The following is a 25,262-nucleotide window of genomic DNA, read 5'->3' as shown; positions in this document are numbered from 1 at the left end:
CCATCACTGGGCTAGCATCTAGAACCCTGCCTAGTATGCAGCAGCTACTCAATAAATACTTGTTGCGGTGAATAAACGATTACATGGACTCAACTGATGATCTAATGCATCTTTGACCCTCTCTCTAAGCACCTAGAAGATGATCATGCCACACGAATTTCCCCAGACCCTGAGTTGTTACAGGGAGAACATTCTCAGTCCCACGCGACCATGCACGCCCACCATGTTGGCAACAAGTGACTCACTGGCCACTTGACACACAGAATGTCACGAATCTCATGCAATTGTATAAGCTGACCCTATTTATAGATGAGGAAACAGTGGCTCAGAGACATAAAGTCACTCACCAAGGTCACATAAGCTTGTCAGTGTTAGGGTGGGGTTCAGACCTTGGGTGTCTAACCTCCCCTGGGCGTCAGAGGCCAGGTCGGCCCACTTGGTCCCCAAACTACTGTGTTTCTTTTTTTTTTTTTCTGAGACGGAGTCTCGCTCTGTGGCCCAGGCTGGAGTGCAGTGGCCGGATCTCAGCTCACTGCAAGCTCCGCCTCCCGGGTTCACGCCATTCTCCTGCCTCAGCCTCCCGAGTAGCTGGGACTACAGGCGCCTGCCACCTCGCCCAGCTACTTTTTTGTACTTTTTAGTAGAGACGGGGTTTCACCATGTTAGCCAGGATGGTCTCGATCTCCTGACCTCGTGATCCACCCGTTTCGGCCTCCCAAAGTGCTGGGATTACAGGCTTGAGCCACCGCGCCCAGCCCCAACTACTGCGTTTCAATCAGGCCCAAGTGAATGTCTCTGTTCCAATCCAACCCAAAAGGTTTTCCACCATACAGGCCACATTCCCTTTATGATGGAAGAAAAAGGTGGCAGAGAAAAAGAAAATCTCAAGCTGGGCCGGTGCACACGCGCTTCAGAAAAGTTTCACCTCTGAGTTAGCATAACAAAACTTTTAATTTAGATGTTTTCATGTCTCCCTCCAAGTAAAAATAAGTTTAAAATAATGACTGTAATAAATGAAGGTAATTAATTGTAGTTTGTTCCTTTACTGTCTAGTCAGCTTAATTTTACCTTTTCAACTAATAATGAGAAAATAATTTTTGTGCTCGGAGGGTTAATGATATGTAACTGCGAGAACTGCTAATTGCATGTTGCAATCCATCCATCAACAACCCCATCTGTGCGACTTGATTATGTTTGCTAAATTATTGCTTTGAATTATCTTTCATAAAGCAACTTTTATAATTAGCGAGGCTTTCGTCTTGCTCTTTTCTCTGTACGCAAGGATATTCAAACTTTGGCCATTTCAAGCTGTCTCCATTAAGCCACCTTCTCCGGCTGTCTTTGTTTCCCTGAACAGGAGAAATCAAAACTGTCCTTTAAGCAATCAAGGCAGACAGAGAAGCTTCCTTGATTCACAGCAGGGCAAATTCACTTCCTCTCCGCCCCCTCCCACCGGCACAAGCGGGTGCACGCGCGCACACAAACACACACACACATACACAGAAAGAAAGAAAAGATAGATCCACACATATATAATATAAAAAGATAAGAAGTATGCCCAGATTCTGAACACGCCAGGGCTGGTGAAGCAAAATTCAGGAATAACATGGTATCTTTTTTCAACATGGTATATTTCATGGTATATACCATGAAACTGAACATGGTATAGTTCAAGGAAAGGCCTGCACTGGGAAGAAGGAATGACGGGTGTGATACTCAGCCCTGGCATTTTATGGGCTAGTTTATGTGACTTGGGATGGTGTTTGCCCCCAGAGAATATTTCCAGGAGGTGATTAATACCCACTTGGGAATCGCAGCGCCAGCCCAGAGCCCAGTGGATTGCGAGAGGAGAGCGGCATAAAGGATGAGGCCTCATTAAAAAAATTAAAATGAAAATCAAATTTGGATTATAAACGGCCTGTGCATGTGCAGCTTTTTCTGGACGAAGAAGATGCTTTTTATTAACACCTTCCTTTGGCGGCGTCTCTCCCCTGAGGCGCAAGGAGGACACAGAGGCCACGATGGCTTAGTCAATACATCATGAGAAAAGCAGCGGTTTCAGGAATAAAATTCCAGACAAATGTAGTCTTCTTGGTACATTAAAGGGACGATGGAAAGCCCTCTTAAGAAAATTAACAAAGTTCTTTAAGGTCTCCAGCTATGAAAGCAGCATCTATTCAATGTGCCACATGGGTTTTGAAAACGAGAATTCTGCTTTGTCTTTCCTTTTGGCCTGAGACTTTCTCTGTCCCAGTATTTATTGAGCACCAGCCGTGTGCCAGACCCTGGGACTGTCTCCAGGCTGCTAAAGTTTTTGAATCCTTTTTCCTTTTTTAAGAGACCAGGTCTCGCTCTGTTGCCCATACTAGAAAGAAGTGGTATAATCATAGCTTACTACAGCCTTGAACTCCTGGCCTCAAGTGATCCTCCCACCTCAGCCTCCTGAGTAGCTGGGACTACAGGCACGAGCCACCATGCCCAGCTAATTTAAAATTTTTTTTGTAGAGATGGGGGTCTCATTATGTTGCCCACGCTGGTCTCAAACTCCTGGCCCCAGGTGATCCTCCCACCTTAGCCTCCCAAAGTGCTGGGATTACAGACATGAGTGACCGCACCTGGCTTCTAAATCCTTATTGTTAGCCTCATTTGGCTGAGGAGGAAAGCTGAAGTCCAGAGAGGTTAAGGAACTTCCCCAAGGCCACACAGCTGGTTTAGGAGCAGAGCTGAGGTTCTGACCAGGCCTGAGTCAGATCTGCATGTATTTTCTACCATGCTGCAGTCAGGTCTTCTCCCAAACATCACCCAAACCTAACGTTTCTCCTATTGAAAAGCTAACATAAGTCATACCCACCTCCTATAGGAAAAAAACAAACAAACCCTGGAACCCTTCTTTGAGATAAAAAGCCTTCAACACCTAGTTAGGAAAGTGGCAGATGGCTGCTCAGGCACACTAGAGACCCAGTAAACCTGTATTGGAGGTCACTGCTTAGAGGAATAATAAAATATCCAAGACTTCTCATGTGCAAGGCAGTATTTTAAGCACTTCATCCGTGCTAACTTTGTTCTTCCTCAATCTCACCCTGTGAAATATGTATATATATACATTTTTTCTTTTGAGACAGAGTCTTGCTCTGTTGCCCAGGCTGGAATGCAGTGGTGCAATCTTGGTTCACTGCAACCTCCGCCTTCTGGGTTCAAGCGATTCTCCTGTCTCAGACTCCCGGGTAATTGGAATTACAGGTGCCTGCCACCACACCTGGCTAATTTTTGTATTTTTAGTAGAGTTGGGGTTCCACTATGTTGGCCAGGCTGGTCTCAAACTCCTGATCTGAAGTGATCTACCCTCCTCGGCCTCCCAAAGTGCTGGGATTACAGGGGTGAGCCACTGCCTGGCCTGAAATATGTATAATTAGTATCTCATTTTACAGATGAGGAAATGGAGGCACAGAAAGGTTAAGTAGCTCACCTCAAATCACACAGCTAGTAAGTGGGAGAGGTGGGATGCCAACCCAGGCTGACTCCAGCATCTGTGCTCTTCACCTGCTAACAGCTCTTCGTGTGTCAGACATTATATTAAACCCTTTCCCTGCATTAGATCTCAGTTAATCCTCAAAACAACATGAAAAGACTTGCCAGTGTCTTTATACTCCCATTTAACAGATAGGGAAAACTGAGGTTCTAAGAGGCCAACGGAAGCTCTGTTCACACTAACTCAAGCAAGGAAACAGTTGAGAAAGTGATGCGCTCTACAAACAGCTCAATGCCTGTCTTCAGATTGGGCAGAGGGATCAGTTGCTATAGGTAGCTTGTGTGCTGAGCGGCTCTCCTGGGACTAGGAGTTGGTAGATGGGAACCTCTATTTTTTTTTTTGTAACACAAAGTCATGAAAACCCCCATTCCTAACATTATTGGTCTTTCTGGTTGTTTTCATCCCAGCCCAGGCACCTCGCAACCAAATGAATCAATACCGGATGGCCCTATAAATAAATAAGCACATCAGTCAACTCGGTAATAAAATGAAAGGATGAAAAATATGGAAATCAGCGACATTTGTGTAAATCCAGTTATTGTTTACTTTAATATTGCCTTATGTGCTTATGTGGTTCCAAAGAGACATATTTAAAGTAATGTGGCGCTTGGTGGATGACAGACTTAAAATGCATCCCCTCTGGTGAGCTCCGAGTGTGGCCAATCCTTCTGCGGTCCTGCCTGAGCCCCGGAAAGCCTGAGAAGAGCCCCCTCAAGATGGAACGCTTTAGAAATCCCTGGACCCGCATGATTCCAGTCTTTTCTTGGCCTGCCTCCTGTGCCAGCCAGCCAAATGGACATTATCAGACTCTTGGTTATGAAGGCAAGCAAAGAGGAGAAATGGGGGTGGTTCACCCTGATCACAGGGCTTCCATAAAGCAAGATAAATTATTTACCGAGGACAGCAAAGGAACTAGGGCTCAGCGGGTTGGCAGGAAAGAATGCGGACAATGTCACTTTTACACTCAAACAGTGGGCTGGTGCAAAGAATTTCTGGTTGGGCTGGTAACTGTGTGGACTTATCTGCAAGGCTGCCTCAGAGAATCAAAGAAGAGCAGAATGCCAAGAGAGGGCAAAGGGCATCTCGTACCAATATCTGATTTTAAAGATAGGAAACCAAGCCTGGAAGGTGAGGTAGGTTTGTTCAAGGTCATAGATTTTTCTTAAATTTTATTTTTTATTGTTTTAGAGACGGGGTCTCACTCTGTCACCCACGTTGGTGTGCAGTGGTAGGATCATGGCTCACTGCAGCCTCAACGTGACGGGTTTAAGCAGTCCTCCCACCTCAGCCTCCAGAGTAGCTGGGACTACAGGCACGTGCCACCATGACTAGCTAATTTTTAATTTTTTTGTAGAGATAGCGTTCTTGTTATGCTGCCTAGGCTGGTCTTGAACTTCTGGCCTCAAGTGATCCTCCCACTTCAGCCTCCCAAAGCACTGGGATTACAGGTGTGAGCCACTGTGTATGCCCCAAGGTCACAGATCTTACATGTAGCAGAGCCAGTGTAAGGTTGGGCAAAGTCTAGGGAGAGGGAGATTTCTTGGAATCAGACTTGAATTCTGTCAAACTGAACAGAGAACCAATTCTTATCACTACACCACTGGGATGGGACACCAGAGGGAAGGGCACAGAGTTTGCAATGGGGACAGGGAAGCTTCTCCAAAGCTTCTGGAGGCTGCTGGCCCCCTTGGGCAACTCTAGGTGGGACAGGAAGGGGAGCCATGGGGGGCACTTTTCTGACATGTTGTGGGCCCTGGGTCTTACCTCGGCTTGGAAGCTTTTTAATACAGGAGCCACCATCTCTCTGATTTCCTGAAAAAGAGATCAGCAAAGAGTTCACTACAGTGCCAGGTGGGACGCCCCCATGGCCCCTGCTTGTAGCTCGCTGCTGTCCCTGGCTCAGCATTTCCCAAGCATGTCCCGTGGGGCCTGAACTCCATTGGATTTCACAAGGGACACACACAAATAGGGGTACCAAGCCACACCAGACTGGGAAATGTCAAGTCCAAGGGGTTTCTTTCCTGCAGGACTTTCTGGAGTCTTTCATAATGCATGCAGGGAATTTCCAGAAGACAAAGGAAGTGGCATTTCTCAAATGGGTTTGATCACAGAATGGTCTTTTATGCAAAATGTCTTGTGAGACAGGTAGTCCATCCCAGGTCACACTTTGGGGTGGGGTGGGGGCTGGAGAGGTAATCTGAATTCTCCATGCTTAGCACTACATGGAAGTCCTTCCTTAAAAACCTTCTGCCCTTCAAGGTGTTGCCCGGGGCAGCCTCCTTCAGGTTTCCGTGACCCTACCCTGTAGCCACCTCTCCAGTGAAGACTGCCTTTTGCATTTTAGCAACGCCACTTGTGTACTTGACTCTCCTTCCTCACCGGAATGTGCAGTTTCTGCAGTCTAGGCTGGGTCTCTACCCCATTTGAGCTGTGCAGATGTTTGAGGAACTCTATGGAAGTGGGCTGTCTTCAGAGGAGAAGTTTGTCCCAGTCACCCTGAGCCTCCTATTTCCAGACCCTAATTTCCTGGCTTTCATGAATGACCTGAGGATCCCAGCAACTTGGGCTAGCCTGGCAAACTCCTACATATTCTTCTCCCTGGCACATAAGAGGGAAGCCTTAAGAACCACGTGTCCTGGGACTCCAAACCTAATCCTCCAGTTTCCTGTGAGATCTGCTGGTGTGACTCCCCCATCACAATCAGCCACAGCTACCAGTAATCCCCATGGGAGGCACTGAGGGACTAGACAGTGTGGGGAGGGGGTGCCCCAGACAGCAGAGGAAAGGAAGAGATGGGCTGAAGACTTATGGGCAGGTAAAGAATAAACCCCTTCATTATGCAAATAATAATGTGTTGCTTCCGCCCCTGATTCTGGATCCCTGGGGCTTTCCTGAGCCACTGACTGATAGACTGATGTATGTCGGGGACCTTCAGAGGAGACACAGGCCTAGTAGACTTGACCATAAGGGGCCATGGGTGCAAGGCTGAGCCATGGAGAAGGAAACTTCTGAGAATCTGGGTCACAGGTGGTGAACTCAAATGCCCACCAGGCCAGGCAGGAAGCAACTACAAGGGAGGCTGGGACAATGCAAGCCCCACCAATGGAGTGACGTGCTCTGCTCTAGCTGATGACGGTAGCATGAGCACGGAACCTCTGGGTTGCACAAGCTACCAAATATTCTCAAAAGACACCGGAAATCCAATTTTTAGGTGAAATCATCTGAGATGCTAAATATTGGCAACTCACCATAAAGTTCAAAAGACTTTACAGACTAAATAAAAATGTGATGGCGGGAGACCTCTGGTCCATGTTCAGGAAACATTAGTTCTGGATGGGACCTCTCAGAAACCATCTCTCCGGTTCCTTGAGTTTACAGAAGGGGAAACTGAGGCCCCAAGAGGGGCTGGCCTGCTCAAGGTCACACAGCAAGTGAATGGTGCAGCTAGAATTTGAACCCAGGTCACTGGACTCCCCAAACAGGACCTTTTCACAGGCCCACACTCAAGTATCTGAGCACTCTGCGAGGGACAGGCTTGGTGGGACTTCGTGCTAATACCGCCCATTTCTAGAAGCACGCCGCCTCGTCTGCTTCACGGCTGGGGGACGCCCAGCACAGGCGCGAGCAGGAGGTGAGCTGGGCACCAGCCAGAGGAGCTCTTAAATAAAGCCTCGGCGTGACTTTCTCCATCAGGAGAGACTGGCTCCAAAAAGGAGAATTTTCAGAGGCACAACTATAATAGGAATGGAAACTTATTCCTCCTAATTACATAATTGCATAATTATGCAGTATTAAAATTATGTAAGCTGAACTCAGAGGCTTAAAACATGGCCTGGATTTCCCTCATCACCTGGGGGCTCCCACATGGCCTCAGAAGAAAGTCAGTTGGGCTAGGAGAAGGAGGATGACTAGCTGACTAGAGAGAGGGCATGTGCAGCTGTGAAGATGTGGGGCGGATTCAGCTCTGCTTCCTGGAGTCAAAAGAGAGTCAAAGGTAACCTCATTCTGGGGAGAAAAACTAGTTTCTAGACCAAGCTGAGCTCTGTTCTAAAAGGCGAAGGAAGGGTTCTCAGCATCACTGGTGCCTTCTTGGCTCTTGGAGTCAAACCAAAGGCCTGGCTTGACTTTTCTGAAGCCACAACATGGGAGAGGCTTTTAGACCTGAGATTCATGCCCCTTCTCCACGCAGACACTCTCTTCCTTCCAGACTTGCTCCATGGACAAATTCTAGCTAGATCCTAGTCCCTTCTCTTGCCTTGAAGAACCAAAGACATTTATGACTTGTGTGAGAAGGATTTTGCAGCTAAGAGGCTGAGGTGGACCTGAGGCTTCTCCCCTCTGTGCTCACATGGCCTGATCCCTAGCTGGGTTTGCCTCTTCCCTGTCTTCCCATGTTCCCCTCCCTGAACAGCGAGATGGCAACAGGATCCCCCACCAATCCCGGTATCAGACTGGCGGAGTGTAACTGCTGGAATCCAAGTCTCCCATCTGAACGCCAAACTCTGCCCCACCTTCCTGCAGCACACCTGAGCAGGTAAGGACAGATGTTAACCTTCTGCTGACCAGAAGGAAACACAGTTGGCTTTGGGGAGATCCGGCCGCAGAGATCCCTGATGTCTGTTCCCTGTCACAGCCCTGATGTGCCACATCCTTTTCATATAGAGTCAGAGGGCTTTATTTTCCCTATTTGTATTTATTCTCATCATTTGTTTTGTAATTTGAGAAGCAATAGGGGGGCCTGTGAGAGGAGGGAAAAGAATTCACACATCCAGGGCTGATAAAGAATAGAAACTTGTCTGTTCTAGTCCGTTCCTTGGGGGACTCTTACATTGCTGGGGGCTAGTCATTCTCTGTCCCCTACCAAGCTCCCTGCAATGGCTGCTAGAAAAGGCATAGCTGGTTGCTGGGACTGCAAGGGAGGCGGTGAAGGGGAAGAATAAGGTGCACGTACAGGGGGTGAGAGGCCGAGTTTCAGAGATGATGAGCGCCAGCAGGCCCCGAGAGGGTGTTAGAGAGTCGACGGCTGCCTTCTTCCAGACGCCAATGGGAAAGCAAAATAAAATCAAGAACTCTAAGGCACACTGTCTTTGCCAGCAAGGCCAGGCATTTGACTTGGATATGAATGTGGGGGGAAAATGGACGTTTCACAGCACCCTCGAAAAACAATGACGTTGATGGAGAAACGCCCCGCCCCCCCTTCAGTCGGCACTGCTAAGCACCGCTAGGCCAAGAAACCCCGAAAGGTTGGGGGCTGTCATTTTTCTTTGTGGCTAATTAGCTTCTTTTCTTGTTAGTCACTTACATCTACAGTTTTCAAAATATAGTTTGAATGGAGAGAAATCTGCATTCCTACTGAGTTAATTCTATAACAGCAAATATACCATACCTCAGGTACATTTTTCTTAAATTCCCGGCGGAGTTCAATTAAATGTTTATGAGAATGTTCACTCTCCTCCTGCCGTGCAGACAGCTCAGAAGCGACGGAATTAAGCTCCTTCTGGAACAATAAAAAAAAAAAAAAAAGGAGAGAGAGAAAAGAAAAAGATTTTTTTTCTTTATTCCTTTTTAACCATTGTACAAAACAGCATTCTGAACAAGTTTTCTTAACTTACAAAGCTGAGAAAAGACAGGATATTGACTCCTGGCACAAATAAATAATTTACAAAACTGGGATGCAACTGAAAAAAAATCCAGGACAGCTTTTTTTGCTCATTGGAAGTCAGGCCAGATCAATAATCTTCTATAAAGTTGGGTGGAGTTGGTTTTTTTTCTTTTTTCATCTCTTCCCCCACCCCCTGCCCCACCTCTTAAATTTCCAAAGGAGTGATGGCATAAGCTTGTCAGTAACTGTAGAAAACATCTCCAAACCATGTCAAAATAGTAAAGTGCGGCATATTGTATGGGCATATTATAGTGGAAGAAAGTGCTGTCGACAGCTTTCATATATCAGAGGTGGGAACGGCTCCAACTATGACTTACTTACACTTAAAGGTTCATAAATACGCCTTTTAAGATATAGATGGCTTTTTAATTTCAGTAGATTTTGGAAAAATGAAGGTGCCAATAAGAAGTAAGCTGACCTTTTGTGTATCTCGCAGTAAATCATTTAAGGTTCACTTCAAGTCTAAGAAATATTTCATTGAAGACTCCTGGATTCAGAAGAAATGGATTGGAAGGCGCTTTGTTGGCTTATATGCAAGGAAGGTATCAGACCAGGTTTTTATAGGATGTACCAGGGAGGGAAAGAGAGAGAGGGATGGAAGGGGGGATGCTCCGGTTCACACACATCACAGACAATGTCTGCTGGTCGTGCATGTATATTTGATCACCCCTCTTGAAGCTTTCTTCACTTTAATGGTGGCAGTTTCACAAGGGGAGTACAATTCACCATGAGTTGTCGTGGATTTCATTTGCATAATTCAAGAAATGCTCTGTTTATGTGGTCGGCTGCTTCCTTGCACCATCCCGAGATGGGCTTTTTTTCTGGACCATAACTCGAGGAGCATTTCTGTATATATCACCCGATTATATTTGCAGCAATCAAGCCCCATAATTTCCTAAATCCGGTGATGCAATAAATTTCTGCAATCAGATTTATTAAAAACACACACGCAGATGCGGGAGTGTATTTCTAGGGTGAACTCTTTAATCTAACATATGTATGATGAGGCCCAGCACCGTGTTGAAAGACCCCATTTGTCATCACTAATACACATTCATCTTGCACACACAATGAAACACTTTTGCCATTAGATAATGAAATAAAAGTACTATTAACCCACTGCAAATCCTTTTCCCTCTAAGAGACGAAATGCATGGTAATTGTCTTATATCATGTCTCAGAGTCACTAAATCTGCTCAATAGCAGCTCACCAGAGCACCATAAACCTGGCACCCCAAGCTGGGAAGAGCGTCCCTGGCCTATGGATTTCTTTGTAGAAATCCAACAAGGAACTTCTATTTCTGGAGAAATGTCTAACTTCTTTAGAAAATTATGAGACTAGAAGGGAGAAGGTGGAGGCACCAAAGTAGCTTTGAAATAGAGGTGAGGGCCAGGTGCAGTGGCTCATGCCTGTCATCTCAGCACTTTGGGAGGCCAAGAGTTCGAGACCAGCCTGGGCAACATAGTGGCCTCCTCTCTACAAAAAAATAGAACAACAAGCTTGTCATGGTGGCACTGCACCTACAGTCCCAGCTACTTGGGAGGCTGAGATGGGAGGACTGCTTGAGCTCAGGAGGTCAAGGCTGTAGTGAGCTGCGATGGTGCCACTGTGCTCCAGCCTGGGTGACACAGAGACCCTGTCTCTATGTTGGGGGCGGGAGGAGCGGAAACAGGTGCTCTCCAAGGTGCTGAAAGCAATTCTTGCCAAAGCACAGGGTACTCCCACTTGAAGGTACATGGGGGCTTCCAGTTTAAAAGCCCGGTTTATACCAGGATTAAGCCAGGTGAGGAACAAGGTGTTATGAGCAAAAAGGGGGAATTCTGGTTTATCATCACTTAAAACTAATCACAGTTTCTAATAAAGAAACTACAACTGATCACAACCAAAATATCCAGTGACAGGAGAGATCAGTGTTTGTAGCAATATACAAAGGTAGACAAAACCCAACTGGTTGGCACGGCCATGTGGACAGAATCTCACTTGGCAGGACAGAAAAAAACTAGAGTGCCATGGTCAATTTGAGTTGCAGCAGCGTACTCTCAGCTCTTTTTAGTTTTTCTCTTCTCTCTTGAAGACAAAGATGTGATTTTTACATTGCTGCAGGACAAACAGAACTGGAACATGGGTTTACAGCTCTCCATCTTGGATTATTGTGTGTCTGACACTATGTTCTTTTTTTTTTTTTTTCCCGAGATGGAGTCTCACTCTGTTGCCCAGGCTGGAGTGCAGTGGCGAGATCTCGGCTCACTGCAAGCTCCACCTCCCAGGTTCACGCCATTCTCCTGCCTCAGCCTCCCGAATAGCTGGGACTACAAGCACCTGCCACCATGCCCAGCTAATTTTTTGTATTTTTAGTAGAGATGGGGTTTCACCATGTTAGCTAGGATGGTCTCGATCTCCTGACCTCGTGATCCACGCACCTCGGCCTCCCAAAGTGCTGGGATTACCGGCATGAGCCACCGCACCCGGCCATGTCTGACACTATGTTCTTATTGCAGGGACACTGGTGCCTTCCCATAACACAGCAACCAATGTACCTGGTGGGGGTGGACTTTGACTCCTCATTAAAAACATCCAGCCCAGGTTCTGAAAGGAAATCGCAGAGCAGGATAAGTCTAACCACCTGATGTGTTATCACAGACAATTATGCCTGACTCCCTCCACCTGCACCTCTCAGGCTGCTGGTGGGTGCAAATCTGACAGACAAGATGTCTGCTGTGTCCACACTGCAGAAAGAACCAAGCCAGGGAAGGCAGGGGGACATCACCAGGACCCTCACTCTGACCCCACCACAAGCCCAGCCCTTGGTATCTTTCCTCGAGCAGACGAAGTCACTGACATCCACGTTCTTCTCAATTTTGCCTAAATCTATGCTTGTCCTTCAACCCTGAATTCTTGCCACAGTAAACACACTAACACCAATAATAATAATAGTAAATAGTCATAACTACCATTTATGGAAAGTTTACATGTGCCAGGCACTATGCCTAAGTTCCTAACATACATCATCTCATGGAACAAACACATTAATGTGTCTGTATGGTGATTCAAGCAGGGGCTTGGAAATATATTACAGTCAATTCTAATAACCGAGGTGTGGATTATCTCCTTGGTGGATTATAAAGGCAAATTTTTAATGCCCTTCTCTTCAGTGGGCTTCTGCTCCGCTTCTCCATCAGCTGGGGGGTGTTCAGGGCACTTGTTTTAAATGATATGGATGTGTAAAGCTTCAAGTATTCAATAAATGTTGTCTTTTTTTTTTTTTTTTTTTTTTTGAGACAGGGTCTCACTCTTGTCACCTAGACTGGAGTGCAGTAGTGCAATCACAGCTCATTGCAGCCTTGACCTCCCAGGCTCAAATGACCTTTCCACCTCAGCCTCCCTAGTAGCTGTGACTATAGGCATGTGCCACCATGCCCAGCTAATTTTTGCATTTTTTTGGGGTAGAGACAGGGTTTCACCATGTTGTCAGGCTGGTCTCAAACTGGGCTCAAGCAATCCACCTGCTGTGGCCTCCCAAAGTGTTGGGATTACAGGTGTGAGCCACCATGCCTGGCCTTGTCTGATATTAATCTTATACTTAGATAAACTGAGAGCTAAGAAAACACCTCACCAGATCAATGATTTCAAGAATTCTGGATTTCACAGCTCAGTAAAAATTCTGCTTTAAAAAGAAAGGAAGACTGGTAGAGTATTGCCAAATGTTACTGTATCAAGCAAAGACATTAAAAACCACTCCCTCCCACCCTAAAAGAAAGGATATTTGAATATCAGCAAAGCAAGGGGGCCAATGACAGCATCGGCATGGGTCTTTCATAATACACACAGCTAAAATTAAAAAGCTCATGGCATTGTATCTATTTTGAAGGAATGGAAAAAAATTCTATCACAAACATAAACCAGCACTGGTCTAAAGCTGTGTTTTAAAAAGCATGTCTGAACCACCACACACACAGCTTTGGTAATCCAACAGAAGTCAGGATCTCCTACCCAGCCCCTGCTGGCCCCACCAACCCCCCCAGCCCTGGGGGAGCCATGATTAACACAGCCCCAGACTTTGGGCCAGGCCCAGGCAGGGAGGAGACTCATCTGATTAACCGGCCATCAGCAGCAGACAGACAGCCCGGAGCCCGGCGCAGACCATTCAAATAATGATCATCATAAACAGCCCATTTGCAACTAAAAAGAAATAATTTTAATGAGCCTGAAGCAGATGATAGATGCAGCTGAGGCTCGGGCCAATATGCAGAGAGAAAGGAGGCCGGGGCTGAGCTGCACCCCGTACCGGGCGCTGCAGGAGAAGCCGGGGGCTTGGAGGAAGGGGCTCTTCTGATGGGATCTGCAGCACCCCCTGGAAGTGCCCACTGCCCAGCGAGAGCCCCTGTCTCTGAGAGGGTTTGCCACTGGTGTGCTGAACAGTCTTGGGACTTAGTCCTCCAAGGCACTCAGAACATATGAGCTAGAAGGAATCCTCAAGGTTGCTCAGGTCACTGCTGTCCAAACTTTGACCACTCATGTCCCTCTGTGTGAATTTTGCCATATTGATATAGCATCTAAAATATGATTATTTAATATTTTTCTTCAAAGGGACTCCTATGGTTCTCTTTTTGAGATATGGATCACTTTAAGTTCCATAGTTCAATGTTAAGCTCAGTGAATTAAATTTTTTTTTTTTTTTTTTAAGATAGGGTCTTGCTTTGTCTCCCAGGCTGGACTGCAGTGGCATGATCACAGCTCACCGCAGCCTTGACCTCCCAGGCTCAGGTGACCCTCCCACAGCATCCTGGGTAGCTGGGACTACAGGCATGTGCTACCATGCCTGGCTAGTTTTTATTTTTTTTGTAGAGATGGGGGTCTCGCCATGTTGCCCAGGTTGATCTCGAACTCCTGAGCTCAAGCGAAAGCTTAGTGAATGGTTTACGCCTGAGTAACCACTACCCAGTTCAAGATGTAGAGCATTCACGTTCCTAGGGCCTCTGAAAACTCCCTAGTACTCTCTCCTTGTCAGTACCCCTTAAAAGTAACCATGATTTGGACCTTGACATCATAGACACATTTTTTCTATTCCTGACTTTTACCTAATGACTCCTTCCCTTTTTTTTTAAACCTAAATAAGTGCATTTGAAAAGGACACTTTCTTGTCACTAGAGAATTGTGTACCATAATCAGATGGTAGCCATTAAAACAGAAGTATAACCAAAAACAAATCATTGCTGCCTGTGTTTGTTATAAAAGGTTAGCAAGTGCTGGAGAGGTGTTAAAGGTAATGCAGTCCCCTACAGAGACTTTCTACTTGTTGGAATGAAGAAGGGTGGAAGAGATAAGGGAGAACTGTTCTTCAGAACCCAAGTCAATCCCTCCTAACCCTGGCTCTACTGAATGCTTACAATTTCATGTCCCATCAGTGGGATGTGTCCCACACTTCAGTAAACATGAATCATATCTGAGTCTCCCATTTAAAGATGAGAAAACGGAGGCACAGATAGTTTTGATTACCCAACCACATCACACATGGTTAAGAGGTTGGATTTTCTCAGAGGGGAGGGTGGGTCTTGGCTAGGGAAGGAGAATGCTTCCCTAGCATTCTCAATTTGTCCGGGTTTCCCCAACCAGGAGGATTGGGAATCTTACAAGAACACTTAGTTTTTAAAGAAATTTCACACCTGATCCCAAAGTGTCAGCTATATAAAAAGCCTTGGGCTAGAATTTGCATTCCTATGAGGGGAACACATGTTAAGATACAACCTGAGATCCTGCCTACCTGTGCCCATATTCTTCTCAGCTCCAAGGACACCTCACACTCAGACATATCCCCCTAGGGCCAACTCCGAGAAGAAACCTCCTAAAAAGTGAGTGTTGCGAGCTGGGTTTAAGGAATTGAGGACCTCAGCTGTTACTAGGCTTTAAAGAGATCCCATGAAGAGAAACAATCTCTTTATCAATATGTCCCTCCTGGCTTAAAACCTGGCCTAGGACAATCTCCTCACTCCTGGGTGTCCCTGGGTCCCTCCCACTTCCCCCTCTCCTTGTTTCCTTCCCAGCCAGACCAAATTCCGTGCAGAAACCCAAATGCACCAGAATCTTCTGACTCCATGGTTCCACAGTCTCCTTTCCCTCAGCTCGGATGAGCTCATTCTGTCTTTGTGGTTGATCTTACTCATCTCTTTGTGTCTCAGCTTAAATGTCTCCGCTTCCATAAAGGCTTCCCAGACACCCCTCAAGTTAGGTGTCTGCTTTGAGCCCCTGTTAACTCTTTCTGATATTTGCCACCAGATTTTTTTAAGCCCTGGAACTTTTATCTTCAAATGAAACTTCACACAGAAGTTCCTTATAGGAAACAATAGCTCATAGTCAACATTTCTTGAGTGTCTATTATTACCTATATACTAATATTTATTGAGTGCACTAAGCACTTTATGTACATTATCTCTTGTAAGGATATGTATGTGAAGTGAAGGTCAAGATTCCAGGCCAGGCTTCAGAAGCCAAGATGAGCAGTGATTATGACTTCCAGTACAGTCACCGATCCCCCAAATCCAAACAGGAGCTCTGCTTTCACCTTACTACAGGGAGATGCAACCGAAGACGATGGACCCCATCTATCCACCCACTCATCTACCCATCCACTCATCCATCAACGCATTCATGGTCTCTGATGTGCTAGGCATTTGATAAAGGGGATGGCAATGATAAGCCAGATATAGCCTGAATCCTCCAAGAGCTCAGAAACCAAAACAGACAAGCTTGGGTGTAAGTAATTTTGGCGAAAGGTGACAAAGGCCATCATGCAGAGACATTATCTTTAGTGCAGGCTTGGAGAAGAGTGAAACCCTAACATGTCTTTTGTATTGCCTTTGGGTGGGTATGGAAACTGATCAGGCAAAGAAGAGGCAGAGCTTTAATCTACCTCTTCTAATTAAATCATAGTGTGGTCCCAACTTGGGCAGGGGCTGCCAGTAACCACTGAAGTGCTAACCAGGCTGGAAGCCCTTTATGCAACATCCATCCAACTACCAAACCACCATCCATTTATCCATTCATCCAATCATACATCTATCTACCCAACTAACCATCCATTTATCCATTCATCCAGTCATACATCTACCCATCCAACCACCATCCATTTATGCATTCATCCAATCATACATCTATCTACCCAACCATCCATTTTCATCCAGTCATACATCTACCCATCTAACCAACCATCCCTTTATCCATTCATCTAATCATACATCTACCCACCCACCCAACCATCCATTTATCCAACAGTTCATCATCTAGAAAAGGATCATCCATTCATCTATTCATCCAACTGATCTTGTCCAGAATCCATGTACCCAATCACTCAAGCAGTCATCCATCTGTTATCTAACTCCATTCAATCATCCATTCCAACCAATCACTGGTCCAATTCTGTGTCAGGCACAGTGCTAGGTACTGGTATATAGAAACCAACCAATGCAGTCCCTGTCCTTGAGGAGTTCATAGTACAGTGTGGTAGACAGAGAGAGCCATTCTAATGCTATGTGCCAACGAAGTACAAAAACAGTATGACAGGAACACAGAGAGCAAGGTGACTTATTGTGATTGGAAAAAAAGAGTTGCCAAGATAGGAGCATCTGACCTGGTCTGGAAGGATGAAGAATTTGTCAGATAAAGAAGCCAAGCAACCCAGGCAGAGGAAATGGGAATGCTGCAAAAGCCCTTACTTTTTTTTCTGAGATAGGGTTTTGCTTTGTAGTCCAGCCTGGTGTGCAGCAGCACAATCCTAGTTCATTGCAACTTCAACCTCCCATGCCCAAGCGATGCTCCCTTCTCAGCCTCCCAAGTAGCTGGGGCCACGGGTGCAAACCACCACACCCAGCTAATTTATTTTTTGTAAAGACAGGGCCTTGTTATGTTGCTCAGGCTGGCCTCAAACTGCTGGGCTCAAGCAATCCTTCTGCCTCGGCCTCCCAAACTGCTTGGATTACAGGCGTGCACCAACTACACTTGGCCTGGTCTTCCTGTTCTTGTCTTGAGTTTTCTTCTCCTTAACACATATGACTACCAAATACACTGTGTATTTTACTTCTTTACTAAAATGAAAGCTCCATGAGAACAAGATATCTTCAGTGCCTAGAACAGTTCCTGATACACAGCAGGCATTCTAGAAATGTTTATTGGTTGAACGAATGAGCGAATGCTATGTGTCAAGGCCAGAGACCCCTAAAGAGCTCAGTCTGTCTGGGAAACAGTGACACGGTTCAGAGACCCCTGACTTGGGTTCAAATGCTGGCTTTGATGCCTCGCTAGCACTGTGACCTTGGACAGGTGACTCAGCCTCCGTTTCTGTGTCTATAAAATGGGGATAAGAATTCGTGCCCATAGGGTTATTGTCAGGACCCCTTGAGAACCAGATTGTACGCAGGTCAAGTGCTTGGCTTGATGTCTAGGGTCTTTAGAGTGTTGACAACTACCAATGGCATGCAGTCCCTCAAGGGTGGGGGCTGTGTGCATGACTGGGTGATACAGCTCTTGTTCACAGCTATCTAGGGGTTCTAGTTCAACGCCTGGTGCACAGTGGGCATTCAATAAACATTTGTGGAGTGACTATTAGTGGAATAAGTATGAGAAGCCCCTTGTGGCAGGGGGATGGAGGGACAACTTTGTGGGAGCAAATGTCCCATTCTGCATCTTGGGCCCATGGAGGTCTTCAGGATTTTGCTATCAGAGTTGCTGGCAAACACTGAGGAGGGCTTCAGGGGATGTTCAGAGCAAAGGGACTTGTTCTATCTGCTGTGGGGTAGGTTGGGAGTGTCGCTTTCAGAGGGGCCTCAGAGGGCTAGCTCTGGGAGGGTGCTGGGGGATGACCCAGGACGGAGGGCACCTGCCGGCCTGCCATGAGTGAGGAGACAAGACAAGACGGATGGCTCTGCAGCCCGCCGAGATGGATAACTGAGCCACGGCTGGGAGACAGCCCGGGTTACCAGAGCCATCCATCACTCCCTGCGCTGTATGTAAATTCAGATGCCAAGATGTATTGGGCCAATTATCCGAGGCCAGGGCAAGGGGTGGTGCCTACGAGAAACAAAGTTCCCAGCCAAGCTGGCTTCCCCGCGTTCTATCAGCTGGGCTAGGGTGATGGACAGTTCACATTCGGATCAAAGAGCCAAACCTCAGGCCCAGGTATGAGCCAAGAGACTGCCAACAACTTCCTAGAAAACTCCCAGTGCTGTGAGAACAGCAGGCTAACAACTGCCCCACAGAGGGCTGGCTATCAACTAGGTCCACAATGCCCAGCACTACAAAAGTTCATCTCTCTCTCCCATTCACTGCATTTGGAGTGCAGCGGATTCTCTAGAAACATCTGTTGAGGGAGCCAATGAAGGGTCTTAGGATGCAGGTGTCATCGGATGCACGGTACCTGCAGAGAAACAAAGCCACTCGCTCCACATCACATGGCAAGGAAGTGTCATCATGGGGACCCGAACCTGTAACTTTCTGATTTTCCTCTGGGTTGTTTCCCTGGAGGGCAACCTTTCCCTAAACTGTCTCTACAAGGTCTGCCGTGGCCTGAAGACCAGGAGCATGACCAGGCCTAGTCTATCTGTCTGTCCATCCACCCGTCCATCTGTCCACTCAATAACTACTTTTTATGTGCCTACGGTGTTACCAGGGACAAGACAGACCCAGGTCCTGCCCATATGGAGCATGTGGTTACATGGGGAGCACACAGGCAATTACAACTGTGGGACATCAGGCCCACCTGGCAGTTCCGTAGCTCAGGCTTCCAGAAAGCCCAGGCAGTGGTTGGTTTTTAGTTTGAGGCAGGCCAAGAGCCAGTATTTGGCAGGCAGACTGGGTTCAGGTCCCGACCTTCTTGCTTGTCAGCTCTGTGAGCTTGGGCAGACCTGTGCCTCTATGCATCTAGGACTCTCACTGCTGTAAAACGCGGTCAGGGCATCACCTCTCTCTGGGGACCGGCAGGACAACAGGCTGGTGGACTGCAGGGGTTCCAGGCTACGGGAGGTGCCTGGGAAGGGCTGGATGCTCTGGGCCAAGGCTGGCACTTGGGCTGGGGCTGCCACCAGCCCTGAGGCCCTGGGAGTTGGGAGGCAGCAGCCGCTTTGCCTGCCCTAGGTATCAGGCTGATGTAAATTGGCAAATCTTGTCAGCCTGATTCTAACAATTTCTCCTCCTCTCTACTGTGGCCACCCTAGGCCAGGCCACTGTCATCGCCTGCCTGGGTGACCACAGGAGCCTCCTCACTGGGCTCTCTACTGCCACTTTCACCCTCCTATGGCCCCTTCCCCACTTGGCGGCCACAGGGATCCTGTTAAACCTAACTCATATCCTGTTCCTCCTCTGCTCAAAACCCTTCCATGGCTCCCATTTGAGACTGAGTCAAGGTCCCATATGATTCATGTTAGGTTTCACTTCCTTCCACACCCTTGGCCCACTCTGCTCCAGGCACATGGGGTCCTTCCTGACTTTTTTCTTTTTTTTTTTTTTTGATAGAGGGTCTTGCTTTGTCACCCAGGCTGTAGTACAGTGGCACAATCACAGCTCACTGCAGCCTCAACCTTCTGGGTTCAAGCGATCCTCCCACCTCAGCCTTCTGCGTAGCTAGGACTATTGGCGTGCACCACCACATGCAACTAATTTTTTTTTTTTTTGTAGGCACAAGGTCTCACTAAGTTGCCCAGGCTGGTCTTGAACTCCTGGGCTCAAGTGATTTTCCTGGCTCAGCCTCCTGAAGTGCAGGGATTACAGGAGTACACTACCACACCTGGCCCTTACTGATTCTTTTTTCTTTTTTTTTTTTTTGAGACAGAGTCTCATTCTGTCGCCCAGGCTGGAGTGCAGTGGGACGATCTTGGCTCACTTCAACCTCCGCTTCCTGGGTTCAAGTGATTCTCCTGCCTCAGCCTCCTGAGTAGCTAGGATTACAGGCGTGTGCCGCCATGCCCAGCTAATTTTTATATTTTTAGTAGAGATGGGGATTCACCACATTGGCCAGGCTGGTCTCCAACTCCTGACCTCAAGTGATCCACCCACCTTGGATCCCAAAGTGCTGGGATTATAGGTGTGAACCACGGCGCCCAGCCCTTACTGATTCTTGAACACATTAAGCACGTTTCTGCTTTGGAGCCTTTGCACTGGCTGCTCCCTTTCCTCACCTGCTCGAAGGCTCGGCTGTTACACCACCTTCTCCCAGAAGCCTGTCCTGCTGTCCTATTTAAAACAGTAAGCACCTCCTCTCTACCTCAGCTGCCCTCTGCTTCTTTTTCTCCCAAGCCCTTGTCGTTGACACATTTATGTAGTCACTTCTCCATTTGTTTATTGCCTGTTTCCGCTGCCTGCCTCCCACCCACTCCAATGTCAGCTCCACAAGGACAAGGATTTTGTTTGGGTCACTGCTGTGTCCTGATGCTTGGCACATATTAGGTGCTCAATACTTTGAATGAATGAATGAACAAATGAACAGACGAAAGACTGGCTAACTCTGGGTTCCTAACCCCACCCATCACCCCCATCAGTCCCCCGCCACAAGCATCAGGCAGGAAAACAAGCCTGCTCCTGTGCAGGCAGGACCTGGAGGTGGCTGTCCTTGAGAGAGGATGCCAATCAAACGCCTAATTATCTCGCCGGCAAGTCCCGAAAACCAGAGCCACATCTGATCACTTCCTCCTGCCCTTGATTGCTGATTTATATTCCGAGTTCTCGGAATTTAAAACCTCGCGGGCACCAGGAAAACAAAATAGCCCCCACTCTGATAGGTGTCAGGTGAGGGGCTGGGGACTCCCTGTGCCCCTCTTAGGGCTGACAAGTCTGGTCCAACTGGGTGAGAGGCCAGAGAATGCGTCCCCCTGGCAAAATGGGGGTGGGGGAAAGGGATCCCATCAAATGATCATTCACTCATTCATTTGTCAATGAATGTTTACTGAGCACCTACTACATGCCAGGCTCTTGCTAGGGGCCACAGTGTCAATGATTCACAACACAGAAGCCGAGCGCCTCCTGCATGAGGGCACTTCTAATGCCTTGGCCCACTGCATCTTCTGGGAGGTCTGTGTTCCTAATAGCCCCTTTTACAGCTGGGAAAATGAGTCCCTGAGAAATCATGTCACTGCCTCAAGGTCACAATCAGGCAAAAGCAGAGCTGGGCTTAGAACTCTGGTCCACTCTTCTCCAAACCACTGCATCCACTCTGAAGTCTGCCACTTTGAACATCTTTTCTCTAACTCATTTCTTGGAGCAGCCTCTTTTTCAAGGTTGGGAGCATCTCGGGGTGGGAAGAAGGTCTGTGGGAAACTCAGGAAGCTCTGGAAAAATTCTCTGGCATGCAGGGTTGAGAAGGTGCCAGGTAGGGAAGCATTTATTAAGTGCCCACTGTATGCTGGGTGGGAACCTCGTGCTCTGGGGAGGACTGGGGAGGACTGGGGAGGACTGTCACACAAACGAGCAGGTGTCCCAAGAAAAGCACACTAGGAGAGAGTTGAGCCTGAGGGCATGTGGGGCCTGGGGGAAGGCACTGGAGGAGGAGGGAGCCGTGGGCATGTGTGGGGCTGGAACCCCCAGGATGTTGGGGAATGGGTGACCATCTGGATGTATCTTACGGCCTTGTGGGGATTAGGTTGGAAAGTCGTGGGACCAAGGCAAGAAGTGATTGGGAGCCAGAGGGGTTGGCTGAGCAGACGTGCCACTCCCACCTCCAGGCAGCTGCAGGGAACCATGCGGACAGGAGACTGAGCCTAGAGGCTGGCAGAGCAGACACACCATCCCCTGCTACCAGCAGAGAGGAAGGTGGATGGGGGCATCAGGCAGGAGACAGCGGTGATGGATTTCAGGGACTGGCAAGGAGAAGCCCCGGCCAGGGAGGTTGAAGGTGAGATTGAGAGGGGAGGCCCTCAAACGTGGAGCGGCCGGGGTGGTCACAAGCCACTTTAGCCCAGGGGCTACACGGTCTTGTCCCCTGGCTGCTGTTGACTTTGCAGAGTGCCTGACCTCCCCCTGCCCCACCATTGTTTAAATGAGAGCAAGGATGCCTTGAGGGTTTACGGAGAGGCCCAGCAGAAACCAGTAGATGCAATTTCTTCCTAAACAAATGGGAAGCATCGCTGCTAATATAAATGCCCCCGCGGAGTCTAGTTTGTAAGCATGAAGACGGAAGCATTTATGAGAAAAAAATTTGGTAGGGCTGATAAGGAGGAAGAGAGAATCAGAGGTCGAACTAAATGTTCCTGCCCCCAAATTCTGCTGGCGTTCCTAACTCCTGGGCACACCCCAAATTTGGCTGCATCCTATACGTACATCATGGCTATTCTTTTGGGGTCAGAAGACACCGATCCACGTGACGACACCTCTGGGAGGGAGGCCTGGATTGAATGGGGGCTGGCCAGGTAGGGTTACCCGAGAGTCTGCCATGAGGCTCCTGCTTCCCAGATGACCCCACGACAGAAGCCCCTGTCCTAGCCTCCCCACAGCACTCCATAAACAGTGTCCAAGTAGCTGTTCCCTGTCCCGGGTGTATTTCACATCAAGCTGTACGGGGTCCTGAGATACAGTTCTTGCCACTTCCAGAAAGGAAAGAATGGGGGAGGGAGGGAAAGAAAAACACAACCTAAAAAACAAAAATCCCTTTTTATCTTTCTACATTTTATTAAAGTGTTTATTACCAACATGAATGTGAAATGCCTACCCAGCTGACTTTAATTACCTGAAGCTGCACCCGAGACCCCCAACTGCCTCCCCTGTAAGTAAAGGCATGGCCAGGGACGGCTACACAGGGCAGGCGCAGACCCAACTGTGGGAGAGTTCAAAGACAGGGCTTGGATCCTTGCTGCAAGAGGGGGTGTCCTCTCCTCTCCCCAAACCATAAAAAGCCATTTCCCAAAACAACACAGGCAAAACCTTTCTCTCCAAATGCTCTCTCCCCCGCAACCCAAGGAGACTTTTATCTCTGTTCACCTCCCCTCCTGATTCTAACAGTACAGTAAAGCATGTTCATCTGTGAAAAACTGAAGAGCAGGGTACCACGCAGCATGCAAACAGAGTGCTGTAGAAAAGAGCCTTCCTGCAGGCTTTTTTCTCTGTGACTGTAGACGGACACACAGACACACAAGACATAAATACACATGGACACATAAATGCACACACAGACACATACATACACACAGACATGCAGAGATCCATACATGTAAGACAGAAACGCACGTACATAGATACAGAGACACAGGGACACATAGAGACACATACCACAGACAGACATGTTCACATGGAGACACACACATACACAGATGCACCCGGATGTCTGTGCAGAATTGAGTTCTTACTCTATCAACTAAGAGAACACCTGAGCATGACAGACCAGCCTGCCCTAGACCAGGGCCTGTGGATCCTTGACCTTCTCTCTGCCCATCTCATTCCCCTTCTTTCTGCACAGCCTAAAGAGGCCTAGGATGCAGGGCACACACATTGCCAGATTAGGAGTGTGGGCTGGGTTCAAATCCTGTCTTTGGTGCTCTCCAGCCAGGAAATCCTAACACCCGAATCTGTTTCCTAATCTGCACAATGGGGATAATCTTTGTGGGCATCATTTCAGCTAGAGAGATGGGGCTGGACATCACACTGAGCTGCCCAGAGTAGTACTGAAGTGCAGAATGCAGATTGCAGCATGAGGAAGGCTTGAGTTCGAATCCTGCTTGCTGCTCTTGCTAGCTCTAACCCCAGGGCAAGTCAGCGCTCCTCTCCGAGCTTCAGTGTCCTCACTTGTACCACCAGAATAATAGTGATGTTGAACGAATCCCAGCCACGTCTCTTCAATCCCGCCAACGTCCAGAAATAATACCCACCCCCACTGCCGCCTTTGTCCAAGCTGCCACCCTCCCCTGCCTGGATTATTTCCGAGGCCTCCTCCCTTTTCTCTCCGCACCCACCCTTGCCTGCATTTTCCACGTGGCGGATAGAGTGAGTCGCTCAAAATGTGAATCACATCTTCTCTTTCCTTGGCTTGAAACTTGTCCATATTTTTGCCACGGTCTTATATTGAAATCAGACTTCTCGCTGGGCCTAGAGGGCCAGGCCTCTGCTCACAGCTTCCTATACCTTGGTGGGTGGGGGCCCTCTCTCCCCAACTCTATGCACTCCAGCTACACCCCCGCTGCTCCTGGGCCTCCAATGAGCCAGCCTCTTTCCCACCTCAGGGCATTTGCATGTGCAGTACCTGCTGCCTGCAATCCCGCCCCATCCCCCCAATGCTGCCACCTTCTCAGCAGGGCCCTCCCTGGCCCCACTGGCACCCCGCCTCTAAAGCAGATCCACTTTCTCCTTCCTCCTTTTCCACAGAGCATTCATCATCATTTGCAAAGACACAGTTATCTGCATATTTAATTGTCAGCCTCCTTCCTAGGACTAAAGCTCTGGGAGGGCAGGGACTCTTGTCTGTTTTGTTCACCTCCATAGCTGCAGCATCTAGGCCAGGACCTGGTCCAAGCCCAATAGACACTGTTCTTTTTTTTTTTTTTTTGAGACAGGGTCTCACTCTGTCCCTTAGGCTGGAGTGCCATGGCGCAGTCTCAGCTCACTGCAACCTCCTCTTCCCAGGTTCAAGCGATTCTCCTGCCTCAGCCTCCCAAGTAGCTAGGATTACAGGTACTCACCACCACACCCGGCTAATTTTTGTATTATAGTAGAGATGGGGTTTTGCCATGTTAGCCAGGCTGGTCTCAAACTCCTGAACTCAAGTGATCTATCCACCTCGGCCTCCCAAAGTGCTGGGATTACAGGCATAAGCCACCGCACCCAGACGTAATAGACAATTTTTAAATGAATATTCACCTCACCAAGTTTCTCTGCTCACTGAATGACAATAATGAGTATGAAAAGATTTTGATAACTACAGAATGTTTCACATAAATAAAACAAAAAATTACGATTCTGGAAGAATGGAAATATCTCACTTTAGGGTCCAGGGTTGGAAAGGAGATAACAAAATAGCAGCAAGAAAGGGAAGAAAGAAGTGAGGGTAGCAGGAAATTCCAGATGAAAGGGATGAAACCACTGGGTTCCCCCAAACAGGCCTGAGT

The 25,262-nt window shown here is 47.9% G+C and overlaps 1 protein-coding gene across 1 annotated transcript in view; it reads right to left on the bottom strand.

Moving 5' to 3' along the window:
• Window positions 1–25,262, bottom strand: part of CUX2 (cut-like homeobox 2) — a 349,283-nt gene that overhangs the window by 152,780 nt on the left and 171,241 nt on the right. Inside the window, exons 5-6 of the mRNA XM_011997935.1 lie at window positions 8,916–9,026; window positions 5,294–5,341 (exon numbers count right to left, since the gene is read on the bottom strand). Of these exons, the coding sequence (XP_011853325.1) occupies window positions 5,294–5,341; window positions 8,916–9,026 (159 nt within the window). The remainder of the gene's footprint in view (window positions 1–5,293; window positions 5,342–8,915; window positions 9,027–25,262) is intronic.

Source organism: Mandrillus leucophaeus, unplaced genomic scaffold (assembly GCF_000951045.1).
Source record: "Mandrillus leucophaeus isolate KB7577 unplaced genomic scaffold, Mleu.le_1.0 Scaffold55, whole genome shotgun sequence".
Taxonomy (NCBI): domain Eukaryota; kingdom Metazoa; phylum Chordata; class Mammalia; order Primates; family Cercopithecidae; genus Mandrillus; species Mandrillus leucophaeus.
This window is presented reverse-complemented; position numbering and strand designations above follow the sequence as displayed.